The sequence below is a fragment of the Lagopus muta genome, chromosome 3 (genome assembly GCF_023343835.1).
Source record: "Lagopus muta isolate bLagMut1 chromosome 3, bLagMut1 primary, whole genome shotgun sequence".
NCBI lineage: Eukaryota > Metazoa > Chordata > Aves > Galliformes > Phasianidae > Lagopus > Lagopus muta.
In genome coordinates this window covers 83945009-83968817 of record NC_064435.1, presented here as the reverse complement: position 1 = coordinate 83968817, position 23809 = coordinate 83945009, and the positions used below count along the sequence as shown (strand labels likewise).

General features: G+C 42.0%; 2 protein-coding genes across 9 annotated transcripts in view; one reads left to right on the top strand and one right to left on the bottom strand.

The window, feature by feature from the left end:
• The window catches only part of ELOVL2 (ELOVL fatty acid elongase 2), a 37371-nt gene extending 24763 nt beyond the window's left edge, over nt 1-12608 (top strand). Inside the window, exons 3-8 of the mRNA XM_048940670.1 lie at nt 475-662; nt 6340-6417; nt 7309-7480; nt 8528-8652; nt 9449-9583; nt 10025-12608. Of these exons, the coding sequence (XP_048796627.1) occupies nt 475-662; nt 6340-6417; nt 7309-7480; nt 8528-8652; nt 9449-9583; nt 10025-10153 (827 nt within the window). The 3' untranslated portion in view covers nt 10154-12608. The remainder of the gene's footprint in view (nt 1-474; nt 663-6339; nt 6418-7308; nt 7481-8527; nt 8653-9448; nt 9584-10024) is intronic.
• A 17-nt stretch (nt 12609-12625) lies between these two features.
• Nucleotides 12626-23809, bottom strand: part of SYCP2L (synaptonemal complex protein 2 like) — a 28149-nt gene continuing 16965 nt past the window's right edge. For 4 of the 8 annotated variants that reach the window (XM_048940653.1, XM_048940652.1, XM_048940655.1 and 1 more), the window contains 7 exons: nt 22149-22280; nt 21545-21666; nt 20615-20709; nt 19652-19751; nt 19516-19574; nt 19023-19092; nt 15959-18498 (listed from right to left, as the gene is read on the bottom strand). In XM_048940653.1, coding sequence (XP_048796610.1) covers nt 18439-18498; nt 19023-19092; nt 19516-19574; nt 19652-19751; nt 20615-20709; nt 21545-21666; nt 22149-22280 — 638 coding nt within the window. In that variant the 3' untranslated portion in view covers nt 15959-18438. Of the gene's footprint in view, nt 12821-15957; nt 18499-19022; nt 19093-19515; nt 19575-19651; nt 19752-20614; nt 20710-21544; nt 21667-22148; nt 22281-23809 lie in introns of those variants that run through there. The other 4 variants (XM_048940656.1, XM_048940657.1, XR_007376099.1 and 1 more) reach the window with 3 other exon arrangements.

Sequence of the window (23809 nt, the reverse complement as noted above, 5' to 3'; positions counted from 1 at the left end):
ATACAATGTTTTTGGAAAAAACTTCGTAGAAATGTTTTCCAGCAAAAGCATTTTACTTTCATATGGACATAAATGCAAAGTTAATGTGTGAATTGACAAGCTTTCATGCATACTTCATATTTAATACTATCTTCAAGCTGTCCATCCATTAACAGGCTAAGGTGTGGTGTAACTAAATATTAAGTTAACACATTAATTAAAAGGCAGACAGGATTATTTTCTTCTTTTCATTTTCTCATTCTTGCTAAAATGAGGAGGTGAAAGCAAGCTTAGGTTGCTATGGAATGTTTTTGTGTGGCTTTCACCACATTCTCTGAACTAGCATGCCACATAGGGGAGGAAATAGCAGTGGATGGCTCTTAAGGTGAGCAGAGCGTGGCAGATCCACTCTCAGGCTTTTCACAATATGACCTGCCATATTTTAGCAGTATTTCACTACAACATTAATTGCTTCCTGCATGCATTTCTTTTCAGATTCCAGAGTTAGAGGATGGCTCCTTTTGGATTCTTACCTTCCCACCTTTTTCCTCACTGTGGCGTACCTGCTGTGTATATGGCTGGGCAACAAGTTCATGAAGAATAGGCAGCCTTTCTCCCTTAGGGCTCACCTCATTGTATATAACCTTGGGATTACGCTGCTCTCCTTGTACATGCTCATTGAGGTAAGTGTTCTTCAATGCAGCACAGCTGACAAAGGTGAGAAACATACATTCTTTAGCAAAAGAAAAACTTAGAAGCATAATTTTACAAGGAAATTTGATATCAACAGCAAAGTAAATTTAACATCAAGCACATAGCAATTGGGCAGACTTGCAGAGTACCTCCCCAGATTAGCTCTCAGCCAGTTTCAGCTGTCCTTTCTGAGCTCCAGTCCATCCCTGGAGACAACTGACCACTGCCAGGGCAGCATTTACAAGTTTGGATTTGAATCTAAGCAGTTGCTCAGCTAAAACAGGCCCACACCTCATTGTTCAGCACACAAGTACGTTCAAGGATTGTTTTTCATTTGCATGACTGTTGATGGAATTATTGTTTTGAACAAATGCCCACATTTAAATGGATACTGATGTACATGAGAGTTGGTACTGATTTATCATACTGGCAATTCAATGGTATTTTTCTACTGTCCTGACTAAAAAGCTTCCATCACATGGCCAGATAATAGAAACATTAAACATCAGACAGATGATAAAAACCTGCCACTTCAGCCAAGAGCGGGTGCTCTGGGGACTGGGAGGATGAACGTGGTCTCATAGATTATTTCCTGAGTGTTTATCAGGAAGGACTGCTCACAGAAATCAGGATCCCTTCAGAACCAGAAGGGAGCTATGAAACAAACACTGTAAGACAAAAAAATCTAAAATATTTTTTGACTTGGCAAAAACAATGACTCAGGGCATCAGAAACCTGGGCTGAAGGTTCTGCTTGGTGTCAGTGTGATCTGTAGAGGTGTGAGCTGACACCACACACTCTTGCCTGTGCAGCTCTCTCAGCATTTCTTGCTTTACGGGCTCTCAACTACACAGCAGTTTCCATGAGAAAACCAAGACTGTTCTTTTAGCTGGTCAGGAAACTGTGCTTCACTCAGAGGCCAAACAGAACCCTAAAAAGGTTTCAAGTTTTAAATTAATTTGAGCTAAACCCCAGGTGAGTGACCAGGTCAAAAAGCTAAACAGCAATTCAGATTTGTGCGTTTGTGAAGAAGACAGAGAGTTGGAGGTGAAGTGGGACCTTGTGAGCTGGTCCTGGTCAAACCTCTGACTTCTGGAGTCACTCTGGGTATCTGAGGACACAGGATGAGGCCCAGAACTAAGAAGAAACAAGCCCAATTATTGCTGGAAGGTCTGATGACTTCATACTGATTTTTCCCCAGAATTTACATTAACACTTCAGTGTTTACAACTCTGAACAGATTATCTATCTATACAGATATCTGTCTTTAGTAGCAAAACTCAACAAAAAGGATTGATTGTACTGAGAAATACTGCTCCCTACCCCTTATAAGCTGATTCGGCCTGCCACAAGCAAGTGAATAAGAAATTTGGCAAGTCGCAGGTGAATTAAGTGAACTTGTGTTTTGCTACCTTCATATCCTTGTAGGAACTGCATTGAATCACAGAATGGTTGGGGTTGGAAGGGACCTTTAAGACCATCTAGTTCCATCCCCCTGCTGTAGGCAGGGATACTTCCCTCTAGACTAGGTTGCTCAAAGCCCCATCCAGCCTGGCCTTGAACAGTTCCAGGGAGGGGATAGGAAGCCGTCTCCCTTCCAGTTGCCTCATTGCCCTTCCCAAGGCTAACTTCACTGCAGATGGTCACTAATTTGCACGAGTCCTCAGACAAGTCCCTTCAGACCTGGTCTCTGTAGCTGGAGGCTGCTGACTTGCATCACATTACAGCTCTGGACTGTCGGCCAGGCTGGCTGTACATTGCAGAAGCCATTCTTTCATAATAGTGTCTCTGTATAGAATAACTTGTTTCATAGCCTGTTTGCCTGGTTCCTATTCACAGCTTTTACTGTGAAGGAGCACAGTGGATGTTGAGACTTGCAGACCTGCCTGAAGAGCTTGAACGTCCCTTCTGAAGGGAAACAGGCAAATCATAGAATTGTTTGAGCTGGAAGGGACCTGTAAAGACCATCTGATCCAACTCCCCTGCAGTGATCAGGGATACCTACAGCTACATCGCACTGTTCAGAGCTCCATCCAGCCTGACCTGGAATGACTTTAGGGACGGGGCATCCACCACCTCTAAGGGCAACCTGTTCCAGTGCTTCACTGAACAGGAGGACAGAAATCTTCAGTAGTGAGTAAGGGTATAGAGTCTCCACATTTCAAAACACCTCATTTCCAAAGCCTGTCTCTGGCTCCTACTCCCTCTGTCTTAAATGGAAGGTAAGCTCTTTAAGACAGGAGTTGCCTATATTTAGAGCCTTCTCCACAGTAGTTTATGTAAACACAGCTGATCTCTCCAGTGAGTATGATTCAGGATTAATTCTTAATTAGAGAGATCTATAACAATGGCCTTATTCCTCCATCCTCCCACTTCATCTCCAACTCTGACCTCTGTAACAGAGATAAACCACAAAATAATGTGCTCTGTTATAAAGATGAATAACAAATTGTTCTACTTCTCTTCTTGGTTTTGTTTACAAGATGCCACACATCTTTTCTTGTGATAGCTCCAAAATGGAGTGGGTACTTCTTAGATGTTCAAAAGAAAAAGATCTTGTCTGTGTTAGGAGTACATCCCAAATGCAGGCTGTCCAATATGCTAGCTTTAATAAGAAACACGATAAACCAACTGATGGGGATAGCTGTGCTGCAATTCTTCAGCTCTTCACTGTGCCTAACCTAGTTTCACAGTCCTTTAACTGCAGCCAAATCATGCAACCTCAAGGCAGGAAGTCAGAGATTGTAGCAAAAGCTCTTAACAAAATGTTTTTAAATCTTCAAAGACAGATTTCCACTTCTGATCCAGAAGCTTTCTGCATCACACCAAGGGCATGAGGTATCTCAGGGCCAATTTTAGCTCCATTAACTGCGAGTCCAACCAATCCCTTGAGCTCTCAAGGTGTACCATGCATGAAACAACTACTGTCATCTTAATAAAAATCAAAACTTTTAACAGTTTCACTGAATCAAGAACATGCCTTTCCTCTACACAAATCTATGCTTAATACTGCAAAGGTGCCAACTGTGAAGAGGAAACCAGCTTAATGTTAAAAGCAGTCTAGTCTTTATGTATTTTAAAATTAATTCATGGGCAAGTCAACTCTCAGACCACACTCCATAGACCTGCAGGTTGAAATCTTCACAATTTTGTTGCTGAACTATGCCTGGAAACAAGGCAGACAAACGCTGATGTCTGAATGGAGAAACCACTCCCACGATGTTACTCTTTATCATTAAGAGGAAAAGACAATCTCTATCAGTGTCCTAGCTTGCTTTCCCCAGCACTATCACTACTGTCCTATTTAAATTAAATCTCAGCTAGTTGTCATGCTTCCACCCGTCCTTGGTCAGTTGGGCACTGAGAAAACCAGGGCTCTGGGACCATCTAGGTCAGATTAAAAAGATCTAGAGATGTGTCATTAGCATATGAGTGGCGTGATGTCTCGAGTGCCTTTATCCTCAGGTAGATCCACAGACTTACTACAAATCCATAGGAGGTGAGCGAGGATTGTAAGCAAGTAACCTATCTGTGTGAGTAAGCAGGTCTTGCATGTGACACCTGTCAATCCAGAGCAAAAGTCAGAGCTGTCTGCTGGGTGCTGAAGGAATAAAGCAGAATTGCACAAGTACTATGAGCCCAGTGCACCAAGCTTTTAGAGAGACCAGAATAAAATTCTTATACCTTGCAAGATTAGAAAAAAGCATCATGATTACCTCTATTTTTCATTTTTCCAGGAGCTGAAAGTTCAGTGCACAGCAAGTCTGAAGTTTCTGAGTTAGATTTATGACCTGAAAGCAGATCATAAGTACCAAGATGATGGGAGGATTTCCAGGAGTTCAAGAATTGCATTCTCTGTATTCTCTGAGAGCAGAGAAAGGTCAAAAGCTTAATGCTAGCATAATTAGGGCCACCATTTTCAGCCCTACACATTGCAACTGGGATGACATCTCAGTATGATGCCGGGATAACAGAAGGCAAACTGAAATAAAATTGTATTTATTTCATTATTATAATGCCTAAAAAGAGAAACACATCCTTCACAAGTTGTCAAGAAGTTGGCAACCCTAAATTTAGCAGAGAAACAAGGACTGGTACTTGAGTTGATGGCCTCCTTTGAAGTAACGCTTTTGTTAGGACAAAAAGACCATTGTAAACTTAGGGAAGCAAGAAGAAAAGAACAATAAAAGCAGTCAGAAGAAATGAGGTATGCTTTCTTATAATTTGGAGGAAAAGAAAAAAAATAGGAGAAAGTGCAAAATGTGGACAGCAAAAGGTCACTGACAAGGCTGTGCAAAGCAGCGAAGCATCAGGACAAAAGTAACTGAGTTTTTTGTACAAGTTCAAATGCAGCTTGGGTAGAATTACATTCCCAGGCATTCTTCTACCCTAATCAGAGTATTTGTTGAGAGAACTGAGGAGCTGACTTTGCTGCTCTCATTTGCAGTTCTTGCTGGACACATCATCCTCATAGCTCGGGTTTCGTTCTCTGAATTCTCCATGTCTCTCCTAATGACCTTCCTGAGCTCTGCATTTAGGTACAACTTTTAGCCAGTTTGTTAACCAAGCAGCACTTGATCTCACCTACTTTTTCAAATAGGTTTTCATAGAACATTACTGGAGATCAAGAGCAAAATTTCATATGACGAGGTTTATCACATCGTACAAGGTAGCATACAAAAGCTGTCCAAGATAGGAGATATAATCCTCCCGTGTGTCACACTGGAACAGGTTGCCCAAGGAGGCTGTGGATGCCCCATCCCTGGAGGCATTCAAGGCCAGGCTGGATGTGGCTCTGGGCAGCCTGGTCTGCTGGTACATAGCAGGGGGTTGGAACTAGGTGATCTTTGAGGTCCGTCTCAACCCAGGCCATTCTATGATTCTATAAACAATACCATCACATTTAAAGAATTGTAAGAGCATTCACCATGTGAAAAGGAACACAGCTGAGCCAGTAAGAATAATATGCTTAATATCAGAGAAACAGAGACCTAGTAACTGAATGCCCCCTGTCTAGTTCCCAGCTTCTCTTCCAGATACGTACCTGGCTCATTTTGTACCTTCCATTAGGTGAGCTGCTTTCCTTCTACATAGTAGATAGCCTCCTTGAAATTGGTCATCTGTCCATTTCTCCACTCAGCACCACATATTCTCTCCCCTTCTTCCTGCATTTAACAACATACAATACGGAGATTTGCTTATAGCATAAGGAAATATTTTTCCTTTTGTACTTCTTTGGATTTACCTTTTGTTTGCTTGGTTGGTAGCCAGGATTTTTCTCAAGGACAGCAAGGGTCTCCTCACTAGTAGGTCTGTCAAGCTCTGTTCATACTGCTTCAGGAAACAGTAAAATACTCAGTCGTGAGCTTTAGAGTAAGGATCACTGCACTAAGTAACAAGAGATATTCATGGATGCCTTGAAGGCTGTAAAGCCAGAGAAATGTAAAAGGTGCACTATTTCAGTGCATATTTCCAAAAGAATTTGAAGCCTTTGCAAGTGTAAAACAGAAGATACTAGCAAGTTGTCTGGTCTGCAAGCATCAGTTTACAGAATGCATGGGAACTTACAATACTCTCATGACGTTGTTTTGCTTCAGAACAGCTACAGGAGAAGGAGAGGACTGCCTTGTCTATTTCCAAACATCACTGCTGTGTTTTCCATTCCAGCTCATCCTCGCCACGTGGGAAGGAGGCTACAACTTGCAGTGCCAGAACCTCCACAGCGCTGGGGAGGCTGACATCCGGGTGAGGACAGACAGCACTCAGCCTCAGCAGCAGTCCTGCTGCAAACAGATGCTTACTTCCTGATTCGGTGCAGATGCATCCTCACTATAGAAAGCATGGCAGGGAGCATTTTTACAAGCCATGCATCAGGACATACACGTATACACATACACACATATGCACGTATGTGTATGATTCTATGTGTGTATACATATATATACATATAGACAAATGTTTTACGTAAAATTTGTCCTGACTATTGAGAGTATATGGATCATTTTAAAACCTAGGAGAAAAATCAGTCACCTGCAATGTTGAGCTGTAGATGGAAATACATTCAAGCCAAACTCTAAACTCTAGAAAACTTCAGATCCCTTTTTGCTGCCTTGGCTCATCTCTAATTTCAAACCTTATTTCTGCATCACAGCAAGTCTGTGTGTTCAGCCCTATTGCTTTCCAGATAACATCAGAGCTTGAGGGGGAGAGACTAGATAACCCATGATTTTCTTCAGCCTTCAAAATCTGTGTTTTGGCAAGGAAAGTGTCAGTTAAATGCCTTTTCCCATCATCAAGAAAGTGTAAACAGAAACATCCTTGAAAGATCTTTGATTAAAACAAACAAACAGAATGATTAGAAGGTCCATCATTGAAATATGTTTTTAAACTGTAAGAATATTCAGAATTGTTAACTGTAAATTTATATTAGATAATCACATTTAAGAGTGATCAGTTCTCTATAAACTGCCTCATTCTTCAAAGAGAAATAAAACTCAAGCCAGAGGTTGTGCTCCTCCTTCAACGTGACTTTGATGCCTTTGGAAGAGTAGTGCACCTAATGATGAAGTACAGCAGTTTTTAAGCCCTTTTTTGGACAGATATTGATCTCCTGATGCTTTGTTTTTGCTTTTACAGGTAGCCAAGGTGCTATGGTGGTATTATTTTTCTAAAGTAATTGAATTTGCAGACACTATCTTCTTTGTACTGAGGAAGAAAAGCAGCCAGATCACCTTCCTCCACGTGTATCACCATGCCACGATGTTTAACATTTGGTGGTGTGTTCTGAACTGGATACCTTGTGGGCAAAGTAAGTCTCTGTTCTGTCCATCACCTGAGGGATGCACCACCAGCAGCTGAAGGGGAATCACAGCACTGTGCAAAGCCAGTGCTTCCCTGTGTTACAGCACAGCATAGAGTTCACAGGTTGTCATTCAGAATTGCTGAATATGTGCAGATCTCAGTGAAATTAAGAGCAAGGTTAAAAGTTCAGTGCAAAAAAGAAATGAAATGTTACGCCTTAGATTCTCCACTTAGCTGCCACAACTGCTCACATTTACATTTCTTCAAACAACTTTTAGACAGGTAATGAATGATACACAAAGGTTCAAAACTACTACCTGAATTCTGAACAGGGCAGCTCTATCTGGTGCATACTGTCTTACACTTCGCACTGAAGTGGCAGAATCATCAGCCTTCTAAGAGTCATTACACTTAGATCTAACATATTTTACAACACTGACCTCAGACAGTGGTAAGGCACTGGCACTGCCCAGGAAAGAGATGGAGTCACTGAGGTTCCTGGAGGTTTAAAGAACCACGTGGATGTGGCCCATGGGGACGTGGTTTAGCAGATATGGTGGCGATGGATTGATGGTTGGACTAGATGATCTCAGCAGTCTTCTCCAACCTTAATGATTCTACGAGTCTGCAATTCAAAGTGACTTAGCTTTTAAGACACCACAACAAGCTTCATCTCCCCTGCTGAGGTGGAGAAGGGCCACAGACCATTTACCAAAGGGTAGATAACTATTTCAAGTGTCTCATAGCCCACTTTTCCAGAGCTTTGTACAAGTGGAGGCTCCCTGCAGCCTTAGCAGAGTTCATAAGAAAATTTAGAAAATAAGAAAACTAGCCACTGAATAAAGCAAGAGCAATGCTCAGATAAAGTCACAGCAGGTAAGCTTCATTCAGAGACAGGGTAAAGCACTCACTGCTGCATCAGAATGGCAAGCTGAGATGCACCCACAGCACAAAGTGAACATTACTCAGCAACACCTCCTGTGTACAGTAATGACATCTTGTCGCTTTTTAGCAGCTTATATCATAAAATGCTTTCTGCATTGCATTTTTATAGGTTTCTTTGGACCCACTTTGAATAGCTTTATCCATGTGCTCATGTACTCCTATTACGGACTGTCAGTCATCCCTTCTATGCGAAAGTATCTGTGGTGGAAGAAATACCTCACCCAGGCACAGCTGGTATGTGTCTACATTAATTTCACTTGTAATTGACAGAAATTCTTCAGAAATGCTAGAGGGAGCAAAAGGAACGGCAAGCAAATACTGACACTTGTAGCATTAAATTATAACAAAGCTATTATGAAGGTTAATTCATTAGTACAGCCCAGTAAAATTTAGTAACTGGAATGATGCTCAAAAATTGTCACTTTTTTTTTTATTATTATTGGTGTCTCATTCAAGTGAGAATGAGATTCCTTCTAACAAGATATGTAACTACAATACAACTATAAAATAGAGGATGACATAAACAGCTCTTGGACAAGATAGAAGCTGTGGTTCACAGCCCTAAACATTGACAGCCCCCCCTTCTCTGCCATTTTTACTTTGTTTTTCCCTGTCCCTGACTAACACCAGTCTGTCTAACCTTCTTGCACCTTGGATTTCCTTTTTTCTGTTCAGACTTGTAAAGCTATTGCCTCAAGTCTCCAGTGTTTTCTCAGGTTTCTGCCCAGAGACAACACTGTGCTTGCATGACACAGCCTAAAAACATAACAATCCCTATTAAAAGAGCTCTCATTTTGCCAACCATTTGACCTAAAAACTCCTGGAAACATCCAGCTCCATTATCTTTTTATTTTTTTTTTTTTTAAGTCGTAAGAGCATCATTTTAACCTAACCCTCACCATACATTCACGTGTTCAGAAAGGAACCACTCCAAGTTTCAAAGAGCAGAACTAGGTAAGGTTATTACACACGATTTAGCTGGTGTCAGTCCTTCCTTAGTAAACATTCAGGCACGATCTTTTTACTCCAGATCCAGTTCCTGCTCACCATTGTGCACACGCTCAGCGCAGCTGTGAAGCCGTGTGGGTTTCCCTTTGGCTGCCTCATGTTCCAGTCTTCCTACATGGCCACACTGGTCATCCTCTTCGTTAACTTTTACATTAAGGTAAGCAGCCTCTCTCTCTCTTTCCCCTTTTGAGAAGGATAAGGAGAGGGGGAAAACAAAATTTTTGCACATTGCTCTTGTTGCAAACCATATGTCAAACAGGTAGAACAAGGGTCAGTACTTAAAATAAATTCACACTCACATCTATATGTGAATATACACGTTTTCAGCAAGGACTGTTCCAGCCTGCCTGCATACATACAGCATCCAGTGAGAAAGGCTTAAAATCCTTCTCGACACCAAGAAGTATTACAGGTAATACCAGTCAGGTTATATCATGTGCAGCAGCAAAACTAATGCTGTTCCCTTAAAGTGTGAAGCAAGTGTATATCCACATCAACAAACACTAGGCATCTCTATTTTACAGTTAACCAGAAATAGCATTCAGCTTTTATTGCTTTAAACAAATGCAACTAGCTACTCGAAATTTTGCTTTTGTAGACATACCAGAAAGCACCTTCAAGAACAGCTGCAAAGGAAACCCCTGTCACAACAGAAGTCAAGAATGGATTCCATAAGAACTACTTTGCTGCTTCAAATGGATTCCTGAACAATAAGAAAGCACAATAAGTACAGTACTTCCTGGGATCTTCTTTTTTCTAAGAAAAAAGAAAAGAAGAAAATGAAACAAGAGACTGAATTACAGGCTTTAGCTTAAAACCTATTTGATTATACCTATCGGTTATTTGTACCAGACACTCATTAATGTATTGCTATTTAAGTTTTAACACAGTAAGTTTATTTGCCCTGTCATAGAACACCATCAGAACAATAAGGCCAACGTCTTTCTCACGTGAAAAAGAAAATATTCGTGATTTGTACTGCTGGCATAAAAACACCTTATAAAGCACTGGATGGAAACATTCAGGGTCTTCAAAAGGTTAGGGCTCTGCTAGACTGACACCTTGAGCACTTCCTCCTATGAAGACAGGCTGAGGAAGTGGGACTTGTTTAGCTCAGAAAAGAGAAGGTGCCGAGGAGATCTTACTGGGGCCTGCCAATACTTGAAGGGAGCTTATAAGGAGGAGAAAGACCAACTCCTTACAGTCTGATACTGATAGGACAAGGAGGAAAGGTTTTAAACTATAAAAGGGGAAATACAGATTAGTTATTAGGAAGGAACTCTTCACTAAGAGGGAGGCGAAGCACTGGCACAGCTGCCTGGAGAGGTTGTGGATTCCCCATCACTTCAAGTGCTCGAGGCCAAGTTGGATGGCAGAGGGATGGAACTAGATGATGTGTAAGGTCTCACCCAACCTAAGCCATTCTATGATAAACGGATTTTGGAATAAACTGGAGCTCAGCAACTTAGACAAGATAGGTTCCTGGAGTGTAAACATGCACAAAGTTACCATATACAAATACTTTATCTGAAGCAAAAAAATAAAAGTGTGCTAAATATTCACAAAAGGTGAAGGAAGCGTTCGAAGTAAACCTCAAAAGGAGCCAAATACATCATAAAGGAATTCCTGCACTTTCTACAGTAGGGGAAGCAAATCAATTTCCAGCCTGCAGTTGTGATGCCGTGTCTCACAAAAAAACAAACAAACAAACAAACAAAAAACAGCACAGTGCTGCTGCTTCAATTGGCTGTGTTTACTTCCCACTTAAACGATTACAAATTAAAAACAGCTTAGGTTAGCTTTGGGAACCTTTGCTGTGCCTTTTTCTAACCTAGCCCCCTTCAAAGTCTCTAACAGAGGAGTCACAGCCTCTTGTCCTTCCCCTTTTCCACAGTGAAATAGTTGTGGGCTCCTCCAGCCTGATGTATTTAAATTCTCTCCACAAAAACCCTTTTGTGATCACGACAGCCCTGCCATCACCCTGTGGGATCCCAGTTAGGAAGGAAAGGAACCACACATGCAAAGCCGTAGAATATTCTACATAGAATATAGAATATCCTGAGTTGGACAGGATCCTAAGTAATCCAAAGTCTTACAGAAACAGCTGAGGGAACTGAGATTGTTCAGTCTGGAGGAGACTCCAGGAAGACCTTATCACTCTCTACAATGACCTGAAGGGAAGTTAGAGTGAGATGTCAGCATGTTCTCCCAAGTAACTAGTGATAGGATGAGAGGTAATAGCCTCAAGTTGTACTAGGAGAGGTTCAGGTTGGATATTAGGAAGAGCTGCTTCTTAATGAGTGGTTGACTGGCACAGGCTGCCCAAGGAATTGGTGGAGCCACAGTCCCTGGAGGTATTCAAGAAATGTGTAGATGTGTCGCTAAGAGACACGGTTAAAGGGCATGGTAGGGAAGGGTTGGCAGTTGGACTAGATGATCTTAGGTCTTTTCCAACTTTAATGATTCTTTGAGGATCATTGAGTCCAACTCCTGACTCTACAAAGAACCACCCAAAAATCAGATCATGTGTCTGAGAGCCAGCAGGGAACAAAACAGGGAACTAAACAGCAGCATGGACCCACAGAGAGAGGAAGCGTTCCATCAAGTCCTGTTCCTCTGATCTTTCTCCACATCCTGAGCCAGTTTTCCCCTTGAGCTGATCTTCACCATGGGGGTCTTGGAGACAGTAGGTGCAAAGGGAGGAAGTCTTGTCCCAGGACAAGAGGCTGGCTGGCCAGCCTAGCTGGTAACAGCATGGCTGCAGCCACAATAAGTGCTTATGGAGAGCAAGGAAAGGGCATAAAGAAGTCATACAGACAGGTGTTTGACCAGTAGAAGCTTCCAACCTCTGCAGATATCAGCGTAAGACAAGGACCACCACTAGAAAAGCATAAAGGCAGATAATATCATAAGAACCAGCAAAGTAGAACACCAAGCAAACAGCTGAACCATTTGTCTATGAAAGGCAACCAACGGTTGTATGTCCAAGCACAGATATTAGGATGAACGGAGTCCTTTCACATTTCAATGTAAATGGTATTTAACTACCAGCACGGACAACGTAAGCACGTTAAAAGTTAAAGTACATTATGGCAACAAACCTCACAGGAATTGATTGTCTTTTGTTTTGCTTAAACCTCATAAAAAGAAAGAAAAGAAAAAAATGAATGCCTTACTTGAAGCTCAAAGGGCTGAGGGGAAAAAAAAAAAAAAAAAAAAGAAAAAAATAGGAAGAAAAAAACCAACCACCACCAAGATGGTCTCACCTTGCAGATCCAGGCCAGTCAGGAAGGCTGGAATAAGATGTATTTTAAATCCTTCAAATCTGTCTTAACATCTTCAAAATGCTGCAACTATGAAGAAAAAGAAGCAGTGACTTCTTAAACCGATTTTCCTGTAAAATGTAACAATGTAAATAAACAAGTTTTAATATCAGAGTGTCTCCCTTCCATTTAAGGCACAAAACTGCTATAAAATAGTTACTTGAGACTACTCATTTTTCATAAGCTTGGAGGCCATTCAGTTCAGAGTGAGACACGTCCTCTGTAACCACACACCAGCCCCACTCACGCTGCTGTAAAACTCCCCTGTGGTTTTCATACAGGTGTTGGCTCGGCTCTGCTCTGCCCTCGTTGATGGGACAGGTGGTATTTCTGCATATTGAATGCATACACACAATTTATGTTGATAGGTAGAGGCTTCCTAGAGTGTGCAAACAAGGGATTTTTCTTACACTTCCTCTTCAATTTTTTTTTTTTTTTTTTTTTTTTTTTTTTGCAAACTGAATGCCCTTGCCCGGGTACAGCAGCCCTACCTCTTAGCAGTGGCTCAAAATGCAATGCAGGCTCCTATCTTCATTCCTCTGGTTTTTTGTTCAGATGCATGACTTGGATGTAGGACTAGAAGGCACTTTGTGCAAATTTGCAGACAGTGCTAGACCAGAAGGAGCTGCTGATTCCATCAAGAGCACAGAGGCCTTGCAGACATATCCAGACAAACCTGACAGCAGGCAATCACCAACAGCATGAAACCTCTAGATTTTGCTTTGTATGAAGGCATGAAGGCATAACGAGGCATATTTGGCAAATCATGGTCGATGCATTCCTAACATACCAATATGCAGAGGAAGGAGTTTGGTTTAACCATTTTCTGGAACCCTGTTAATGGGTACAGGCTTCCCTACTAGTAATACACTTTCTTGTGCCTAATACTTTTGCTACGTAAAGGCTTTAAAATAGCTCACCTAAGAGCTCTACCTGGGAGAAAAAGAAAGAAGTAAATAAAGCAGCAATCAACACAGCCTAGGAGGAAGCATATGAATTTCCAGTGACTGGTACTGGTGCACAAACTTGGCAACTAAGAGATATTTTTAATTGACACATGTTTCCTAGGGGGTGGAAGAAAACATCACTCCAGTGGTTCTTTGAAACTAACAACAACAACAACAAAAAAAAAGGGAGTCTGGAGTCAGTTCAGCCATGGAGTTTCAAATGGGACAGTAAAAGAAAAGACTGTCATTGTCTCACCCAAAAAGAAAACCAAAAAAGTCTAGAGCTTTATTGTCATAAAAAAATAAAAGATATTACAAGTTTAAAAAAAATGTTTAGCTTGCAAGCAAGCCATCACAAAAATACTCTCCAAGTTTACTGAAGCAGTTTGGAATGTTGCTTTAAGCCCCTGTGCTAGATGTGACCACAAAGAGGCAAGGTCTGTCATCATGGATGGAAAAAGCTGATGTCAGACTCAGAATGAGCAAGGCGATGTAAGTGCTGATGGTTGCACAGAACTGGTCTGAAAGCTGCTCCTACCCACACACAAGCTTATCAGGGCTTCAGGCAACACATTCATGGGATGCTTCAAACTGCATTCATGGAAAATGACAACCTCTGTGCATTTGATATCTTTGTAGTCCTTCAGTAGGTGTTTTTCTCCTCTCCTACACAAACTCTCTTTTGCTGTGTATAGGTGCAGTTCTCATATGGTGTTACTGTTCTACTGAATGGGTGTAACAAGGGCCTCTTGCTGCCAACAGCAGCCTCCTCCTGTAGAGTGCTTGAGCCCAGGGAAGGTGCTCCTACACAGAAGCAGACCTAAAGACTCACAGATATGGTTCCCTTGGTTAGGTGTCAGCATCACCTACACAGGATCCATGAAAGATCAAACATTACACCAAACTGTCCCGCACCAATTTTTCCACCAGTCATTCATCATCTGCATTGCAGTTTGTTACAGTTGTTTTCCTGAATGTCTACTTACCAAAAACTATGTTGGCAACAAATTTTGAAATCTCTTCTACTCCAAAACAAGCCAATCAATAAAACTAAGTGACCCATCCTCTCTAAATACATCAAAACCCCCAAATACACCCACAAGGTACATACACAACTTCTTCACAGCTGTAATGCCCTGCAAGGAATCACAGTTGCTCAGAAAGGAGGGCTGTTCTCAAAGTGACAGCAGGGTTTGGGGAATTACGTTTATCCATCTTTAAGACTTCTGGCCAACTTACAAATTCAGATGTGGCATCCACAGAAACACCACGTACACTGTATTTATTCTGACCTAACATTATATTTAACTATCAAAACAATTAACACAATTTTTATCTTGCAAGGTATTGTAGATGAGACCTCTTAAATCTCCATGCTCAGCCCCACTACCTGCAGAAACTTACCTATCAAACAAAGCCAGCATGCAAATAACTTGCTTGTTCAAGGCTCATACTTTCTGGCCAGGTCATCTGCTTCTCAGATTGATTCTAACTCTGCCTCTCTCAGTTTTCTGCTACCAGGTCTCAACTGAAAACAATCTCAAAAATATCATTTATTTCACATTGAAAGTACAGAGGATAATGCACAAACCCTGGCCCTGCAGTTTTGGGCTCACCACAGGGCACATTTATGTGCAGAAGGAATGAGAAGCAAAACGAAAGAGAGAAAGCTATTGAGTTCGGTTTGCTAGTTTTGGATAATGGGAAATGAAGAGGTAGAAAATGAGCTTTTGGAAGGTCCTTCCATGAATCCCAGAAGGACAGGAAAGAAATCAGGCTGCTGCTGTGCACTCAGCCCCAGCTTTGTAGGGCTTCCCTTAACCAACTGGCTATTGGGAATGTTTTCTTGACTCTTGCTTGCAATACATAAAAGTCAGCCTACGTGACAAGGAAGGCTCCTATCACTGCATTTGCTTTCACTACACAAACATGTGCACCACTTTTGTGGAAACAGCCAGGGGCAGGGCAAGCTGACCACAGGCAGGGCAAGCGTGGGTACACAGGTCACTCTGCCAGTGTATTCCAGTTATAGAAGACACCCTGTTCCAGTGCCATACAGCTTCCTGCAATGGGCAGCACAAGTCCAGACCTTGGATGGCCCATTCTACTACTGTAAAGCATGCAGACAAACAAGAACTTGGCCCAGCATCATTCCCCAAAAGATACAGCAGGGTCTTTAACAGTTTATTATTAAGCTGATCAAGAACTTAACAAGTATGAAGCAGTTGTCCTGAACACACACTTTTATCTCTCCAGCTTTTTTCTCTGGATATTGATGCCTTCACACATCTTCAGCACCCAGGGGTGAAACTCATCTTTGTTGTTCTTGCTCAGAAGAACAGGATGAAAATTGGGCTTTATCTACTTTCAAAAAAAAGGGAGGGGAAAAAAGTAACTTACTCAGTAATTCTTACAAGAGCACCACTGAGCTGATGAAAAGCATCAGTAAGTGATAAGACCAGCTCAGAAGAAATCAAACAACAGAAAAACCAGGGTCAGCAAACAGATCTTTTGTGGAAAACTTTAGGGTAACTTGCACAAGGCCATTTTGCAATACATCACCTGCAGAAGCCAAGTGGACTTCAGCTACCACACTGACCCAGCAGCATGGGAAATGGCACGAGACAGGCTGCCCAAACACAGGAGACCATTCCTGACCCAGATGTTGTCTTGTACATGCTGCTGGCACAAATGTGAAGACCACTGGGAAAGACCAAAGCTTCCAGCACACCCTCCCAGCTCAGGCAGTTCCGAGCTTGTCAGGCTTAACTTGTTATGCTGCTCAACAGATTACATTCTTTATATAAAAGGATAGAAAAGAACTGGTGGGGAAAGTGTCATTTAAGCTATATGGCAGCTCTATCCCCTCTCCCATCCTACCCTAACAGGGAAAGCAGCCTTATGGGGTCCAGTAAAATAATTAAAAGCAATAAAAGTTACCATTGTTGCATACATGCTTCAGTGAAAGAGGATGTTTTCTCCTTTATTCAAGCCACCTGAACTGCTCAACACACCTTCCAAACTTTTTACTGACAGATTACACAGGGATTCAACAAGAAATACACTATGCAGCAGTTTTATTCCTCTAAGTGCCCTACCACAGATAATTACATGAGAAATGTGCCTATTTTTACATTTATAAGTGATATGAAAATGGTGTTCTATCACCATTCACCAACAGTGGGGAGACATAGCAAAACAGAACTTGCAATATCTATTCCCTTGTGCTCACAAAACTTGCGTGCTTGGCTGCTCTAACCTGGAGAGCAAGTAAAACCACCAAAAATGATCTCAGAAATGAATGGCCATTGCTATCATAGTTTGAGGCAAAAAAAAAAGGATACCTAAGTCAGGGAGAGCCCTTATTTCCCACTATGATTCCTGTGTCAAACCTTCCCTTTGCACAATGAACATGCTGTTGAAGGAGGTGAACAAGCCTAAGCCAGCCAAGACAACATCTGTCCCTCAAAGGAGGTGACAGTGCCCATGGTCACAGGTTACAAAAGCAGAGTTTCAGTGACTGCTGTAAAGATCCTGCAGAGCAGCAGAGGGATGCACCACAGTCAGGTAAACAGGGACAGCCCTCAAGGAAATACAGGCAAACCAACAGTCACAAAATAGCAGCTCCAGTCTTTCACACATTACAAATGGCAGAAGGCAGACCAGTGGTTCTGGATCTGTAGGAAAGGCAGGAGTGAATAAGTCTTTGCTTTTAAATCAACTTGGAAAGAACCAGCCACCCCTTGACATAAAGGGAAGTGCAGCCTTATCTCACACCAGCCCAGGAATACTTCAGCAAAAGGAACAAGCACTACACGTGCAGGAAGTGTTTCAGCAATAGCAGCTGTGGATTTTCACTGTTCTCAGTTCAGGTATAACACTGCAACCTTTTTGAGAGGAAGCAAGCTCAGCTACCTGAAGGCTTTCAGTGATGAAACAACTGTGGCAGAGCTGGACTTCTGCCATGCAGGCACAATGTGTGCAGGGGAGATTCCCTTGGTTCTAACTCACATGGCAACATGAGGTCTGTTTTGCAAGGCAAGTAGGTAGAAACAGAGCTTGGAACCACGCCACATTCCCACACATTCATTAAGATGCAGCAGCACAAGTGAAGTTTGTCACAAGCTGCATTTAATGCTGTGAAGAGCAACTGCAATTTAGGAAACCAACTTGTTGAAAGAGAGGATGATGTTAAATAGCACAGTTTATCTGCTGTTCGTTTTCAAGAGACCTTTGGTGTTACTTATCTAATCCTAACATTGGCTTCTGGGAGAGTACAAAGTACAGCAAGCAATAATTACTGGATTTAGAAATAATTTCTCTAGTTTCACTTGCCTTTATGTCTGCAATGCTCCAGGTTTGTTGCCCTTTAGTCTGCAGAATGCCACCAGGCACATGGCCAAAATCCAGTAGATCCATTCATGCTTTCTTCTCTGCAGTCCAGAGCTTAGTGGCCCATGTGCATCAGTTTGTTGGCTGAGTCATTATACTTAGTTCATTTTCTATTTCTTTGGTATTTAATGAGCCTATCTTACAGTTTTGCAGGAACAACATTTTAGACACAGGTCAAAATGGAACAATTCAACCAGCATAAGCTATTCTTAAACCAAATAACAACAAAAACTCACTATCAATGTTACTTTCTCTCTCCTCATTTTTCTTTCCATTTAAAATAGATTATCATCTCCTTCACGAGATCATCTTATCTGCATTTTCAAACACTCCAGTGAATCAGAGGGCTGCTAGTCAGAAGGAACAACAAACACACCATTCTCTACTGCAGTCTTCATTGAGACATTGTGCTGTAGGGGAGAAAAAAGGTAAGAAAAACATTTCAAGTTTGTACAGATTTTTATGTTGTGCAAGATAAGAGTTGCAGAGAGCTAAGAATACTTAAATTCAGCTTTTAATTGCCTAATACCTAGCCTGGAATAAGGTGCTGCAGGATGAGCAGCTCCCGTGATGCAATTGTAACCTCCTTGTTAATTCCACATGTGCTTGCTGCTCTTCCAGTCCCTTAACCAGGGGCAATTCTGTATCCCTATATTCTGACAGTTCAGTGCTCATAAAGGAATCTTCTCCCTAACTGGCTACTAGGATCCCTAACACCACCAAAACAACCTGTGGACAAAGGAATCCCTCAGGTATGTACTGAGGAGAAGTATCACCACATGATGGTCTTCGTCCTTATCTTCTCCCTTAGGCAAGTGATTTTTGGCCACTTTGCTTTCCCTCCCATTTCCCCAATTAAACCAATCATAACAAAAGCAATAAGAACCTTCTCAGCACAATTTAACACTCAGTTTTAAACAGAAATGGCACTTACTGTGGTGTTGACAATCGTACTGGCAAAACTCTCAGCTGTCTCACCCAGGGCTGAATCAACAGACTGAATCCTATGGGGAAAGTTAGCTGAGATGAGTTGGTTTGTTAGGCATCTATTGCTTACAGATAAAACAGTGATATTTAACAATAAAAAACTAAATTTAGGATTATCCTTTTCACAGCTTTGTGCCCAGCACTGGTAACATCAGCTTTTATTATTATTATTATTATCTTTTTTAAACACAGAAGTGTCACCTTCTTTGATCCCTGCATAGAGATGATGTGCATCCCAGACCTCAACCTCTCCAAGTGCATGCCCATCATGCACAACCTCCCATGCAGAATCCCTCACTGAGTCCTAGTGCCGGTTTAAGGTCCTCATGGGCTGCAAAGACTCTGTCAATGAGCACTAAGTGGAGGTGCCCCACCACCTTCAGGCTAACTTCAACCACCAGAGGACCTGTGAGCAGGGTGGACAACAGGTAAATGTGTACCTTTGCTTCTGCTGGTTGCAGAAAGAATTCAGTTTGTGCAGCTGTGCGTTCCAGAATTCCTAAAGAGAGCCCAAAGAAAATCCCATTAATTTAGAAGGGATACTCTAGGAGCTGGCACAAGAGAAGTACTACACACCACTGCATCCTTCTCCATGTTCCTCAAGATCTGAGTATCTTTCTCAAGGCTGGCAAGCTCTTCCACAACAATCTTCTTGAACGCTTCCAGCTTGTTCAGTCTAGTGATAGAAAATAGAGACAGGTTCAACACTTCAGGGTGTAGGAGAGCAAAGCTGTGGACACCCCCACGCGCCTTCAGCACAGAATCCACCTGTAGTCAGACCTCCTTGCTGAAACTAACAGAGAAGATTTGCTCTCAGAGCACACAAATAGCTGTACCACACCAAATCAGAGGCTTGGTTAGCTACATGCTGGTCCTGGGGCTCAGCACAGAGCATATAGCAGAGTTCCCAGTGCAGTTATTAAACAAAGGATATTATTTCCTACTATACTTAACCCAACCCCCACAAAGTGTAGCAGATAGAGGTTTTACATGCAACTTCAGTCATGTTTTTATTTTGCTTACAGCAAATTCATGGGTAGACAAACCCCATTGGGCAACTGCCTGAAAGTCCTTTAGCTGACTTCCCCCCCCCCCCCCCCCCACACACACAGAGATAATCCACAGAAATGGCTGTATAACAAAGCATGGATAAATAACCCCCGTTAGTACTTCTCCCCCACTTCTTAAAATGAATCAGCCTGCCTCCTTTGTTTACTCTCTTGAAACATCACAAGAGAAGCTGCTAAGTTCAAAATCCTTGTTCTACAGATCTATTTAACAGTGATGACGACAAGAAGTCAATAGCTTCAGTCACTCCTAACTCAAGCATTCTTCGCACTGAAATCAACCAACTCCTGTACCTCTACAAGAGAAGAGGAATGAAGCCATGCTTCTGAAACTCTCCTTACAGAAAAGACAAGACAGACAACCAACTTTGCCTTAAAAACCATAGAGGTCAGGCCCTCTCACAGAGGCATTTCTTTGTAAGAAATCAGTTTGCATGGAGCTGAAGATGCTTCCATTCAGCAGACATTTCACCTGCACTTGTGAATCTCTTTCAGCAGAGCAGAAACATTCTTCTCAGAAGTCTTCAGCGTGTTCTGTGCAGACATCTCCATCTCTTTGTACCTGGACTGACCACAGAACACACCATTAGGAGCAGGCATGTGGTACAACCCCAAGCCTAAAAATCCAGTTTGCAAAACATTTCCATGAACACACACTGACATAATTTTTAAAAGTATAGAAACTCCAGGATTGCTGCCTGGTACAAAGTGTCAATCCCATATAAATCTGATAGGATGAGAGCCTGGCTTGTTTAAAGCTTTATAACAAGATTTTCTGATAGCATGCTCTCATACTAGACTTGGGTTCATGCCATCATTACTCATTAAAGCTAAATTGACAGTAACAGTAGGCTCCCCCCACTGCATCTCAAGTACATCCACACTGTGAGTGAACCAACAATATGCAGCACACATATTACTCACTGAGAAACCACCACCTCTGCAAACCTGTGATCTGGGAGATACAAACACGTCCTTGTAGATCTACCTGTGTTTCAGTGACTAGATGCAGTCTGCATTGCTTCCTATTTTTTGTTAGGAGAAACCTATGGAGTTTGTGCTCTAAAACACAGCTTTCATATTTCTGATATTTGTCCATGAGGGCAACTATTTATGTCCCTGATTTAGGCACACTGCAACTGTTCTGAGTTTCTCTGAAACTTTGATTCTTTTCCTCTAACAAGAGTGTGCAAAGTGCCTTAAAAAAAAAAAAAAAACACTTATTTTCCAGCACAGAAACAAGGAAAAAGGAAGAACCTGATTAAAATTTCCTTTATTCACTCCTTACACTTCCTGTAGCACTTCTGAGAGTACAGGGGCTACTGAAAGAGCTTCAAGATAACAGACACCACAGCCAAAGTACCACCACCCAAGGCATACACATTAAGAAAGTGCAAGTTACCCAGAACAGTTGCTTTAGCTGGTTGGTAAAACTTTCGAATACAGCAATCACTCCTGAATCACCAAAATCTTTGTGCTGCATCTTGGAAAAAAAGGCAGTGCTCACATCAAGCATCTCCTGACCTACAAGAAGGCATGTGCCTGGTTAGTACCACACTGGGGGCCCTAGTGGGAAACAAACCCACGTGATACTGCAGGGAGATGTAAACAACAACTTCATTATCACGGAGCAGCATATTTACAGATAACGATGCAAGATGACAGAGGTGAGTTATCCAATAACTGCAGTTTGGTTGTCCGTTATCTGTATGCTTTCTATAAAAGAAATTTTTAATAGCTCTTGACAATCACTATTCAGAAAGAATAGAAAACACTACTACCTGACTAGATGGTGGTTAGGAACCCCAGATTTCCTTACATCTCCAAATATGTGGCATCCAGTGAGCAAACCATAAGACAGGCCTTCTCCTACACTGACTTTTGGAGAGGATATCCTCCCACCACATCTCTCTCCCCCCTCAAGCTTTCACATGACTCTGATGTCTACCAATAAGAAAAGCTGAAAACATTTCAATACTTCACCTTAGGTGCCAATTTGACTTTACCTCTCTTCATCTGCTCTTCGTTCTCAACTGAGTTCAAAAGTTTCTTTGGTTTAGAGGGTGACTCAGAGGACAAGTGCTTGGTTTCCGAGCTGAGAAACCTGGGCTTCTTCACAACAGTGCCACTTAATGCATCTAGGAGAAGAGGAGAGGTTTCAGTTCTCCTGTTCTTTACCAGGAGACACATAGTAGTCATGCCTACCAGATACACCAGCAAAAAGCACTACTGGAATTACCAATACTGCAGAAAAGCAGGCAACTTCAGTTTAGTGTGTGGCATCACACTTTCACAGGACAAGACTCTACCAGCAAGTCTCCCCTTACAAAAGCTGTCAACCAGACTGTACTATGCAGCTAACGAGAAAACTACTGTATTTCCATCTCAGAGGTTATTTCTTGTCTCACTATTTTGCCAAGAAAAACTCTTCTCCATCCCAAGCTGACAATCTGTTTATGCTCAGTTGTTTCTAAGCAGTTCCATCTGCTACTTTAAAAATTAAAAAATACATAAATAAATAACAAATACAGAGAGAGAAAGACTGAACATCCATAACAGCTGCTTCTTCTAGATCTTCAAAACCTCGCTATACAATTGCTTTTAGCTTAAAAATGCCCTTGGGAACACAGCAAGAAGAGGCAGCCTGTATTTAAGTCAAACTTGCACATTCTGTGTAAGGGGTAACTTTTTTTTGCTGCATTTCTGAGGTCAGTGAGGTGTCTGGGGTTGAGCCTCTTGGGGCCTCCACAGGGCAGGGATCAGGAAGGTGGTGGAGCCCAGGATGAGGGGACAGCAAGGCCATGAGGAACATGCTGCAGCAGCACAGGGTTGGTTCAGGCTTCATGGAGTATGTGATCGGATACCATCACAGACCACACCTGGCATTTCTGAACAGAACCCCACTTTTGCCTTAATATAGCATCAGCTTTTCTCCCACCATAACACTGTGCAATAAAAAACAATCAAGAACAAGCCTTCGAAGTTACATTCCCTCAAACTTATGTAGAGGCATTAACACAGTGGAAGTATAATCTGCAAGTGCTAGACAGATAGGAGTCATATTGACATATGAACACAGGCACCCCAAGAGAGTGCTTTTGTCCAAAATCTGCACTTCAGTGACTCGGGTCATATTCCCAACCATAACTTTAAAACCATTCTTCTCAGAGTTGCATTGACAGTAATAGGATGAAGACAGCCCATTGCTGCTTGACTTTCATGAAGTTTGGTTGTTTCCAAAAACAAAGATGTTGTGCAACAGTTTTGAGTTTTGAGTCTGTGCAAGTTCAGTTTCACTTCAAGTCCTTACTTCAAGTCCTTAGCCCCGTTACCTAAGAAAGCTACAACTTCAGTAAGCATCAGTGCATGTCACCATTTACCTTCATAATCACTGCCTATGCCTATATCATTAAGGGAAAAGAAAGTCAACAGCTTTCTGAAGAGTGTCATCTGTTTTTAAATTACACAGTTGCACTGCACCTCCAAATCATTAGATTTAGGGTTTATTCTTTTGTTTATTTCACATATTTACTCCCAGGTTACCAGTTTGTAAGTCTCCAAGCTCTGACCAGCTACGCTGCTAGTTCTCTGGCAATCAAGGGAGGGATCTCCAACATCTCCAAGTGGCAGTCAGCCCTTAAATAGGGTCTAAGAGAGGTGGAGCCAG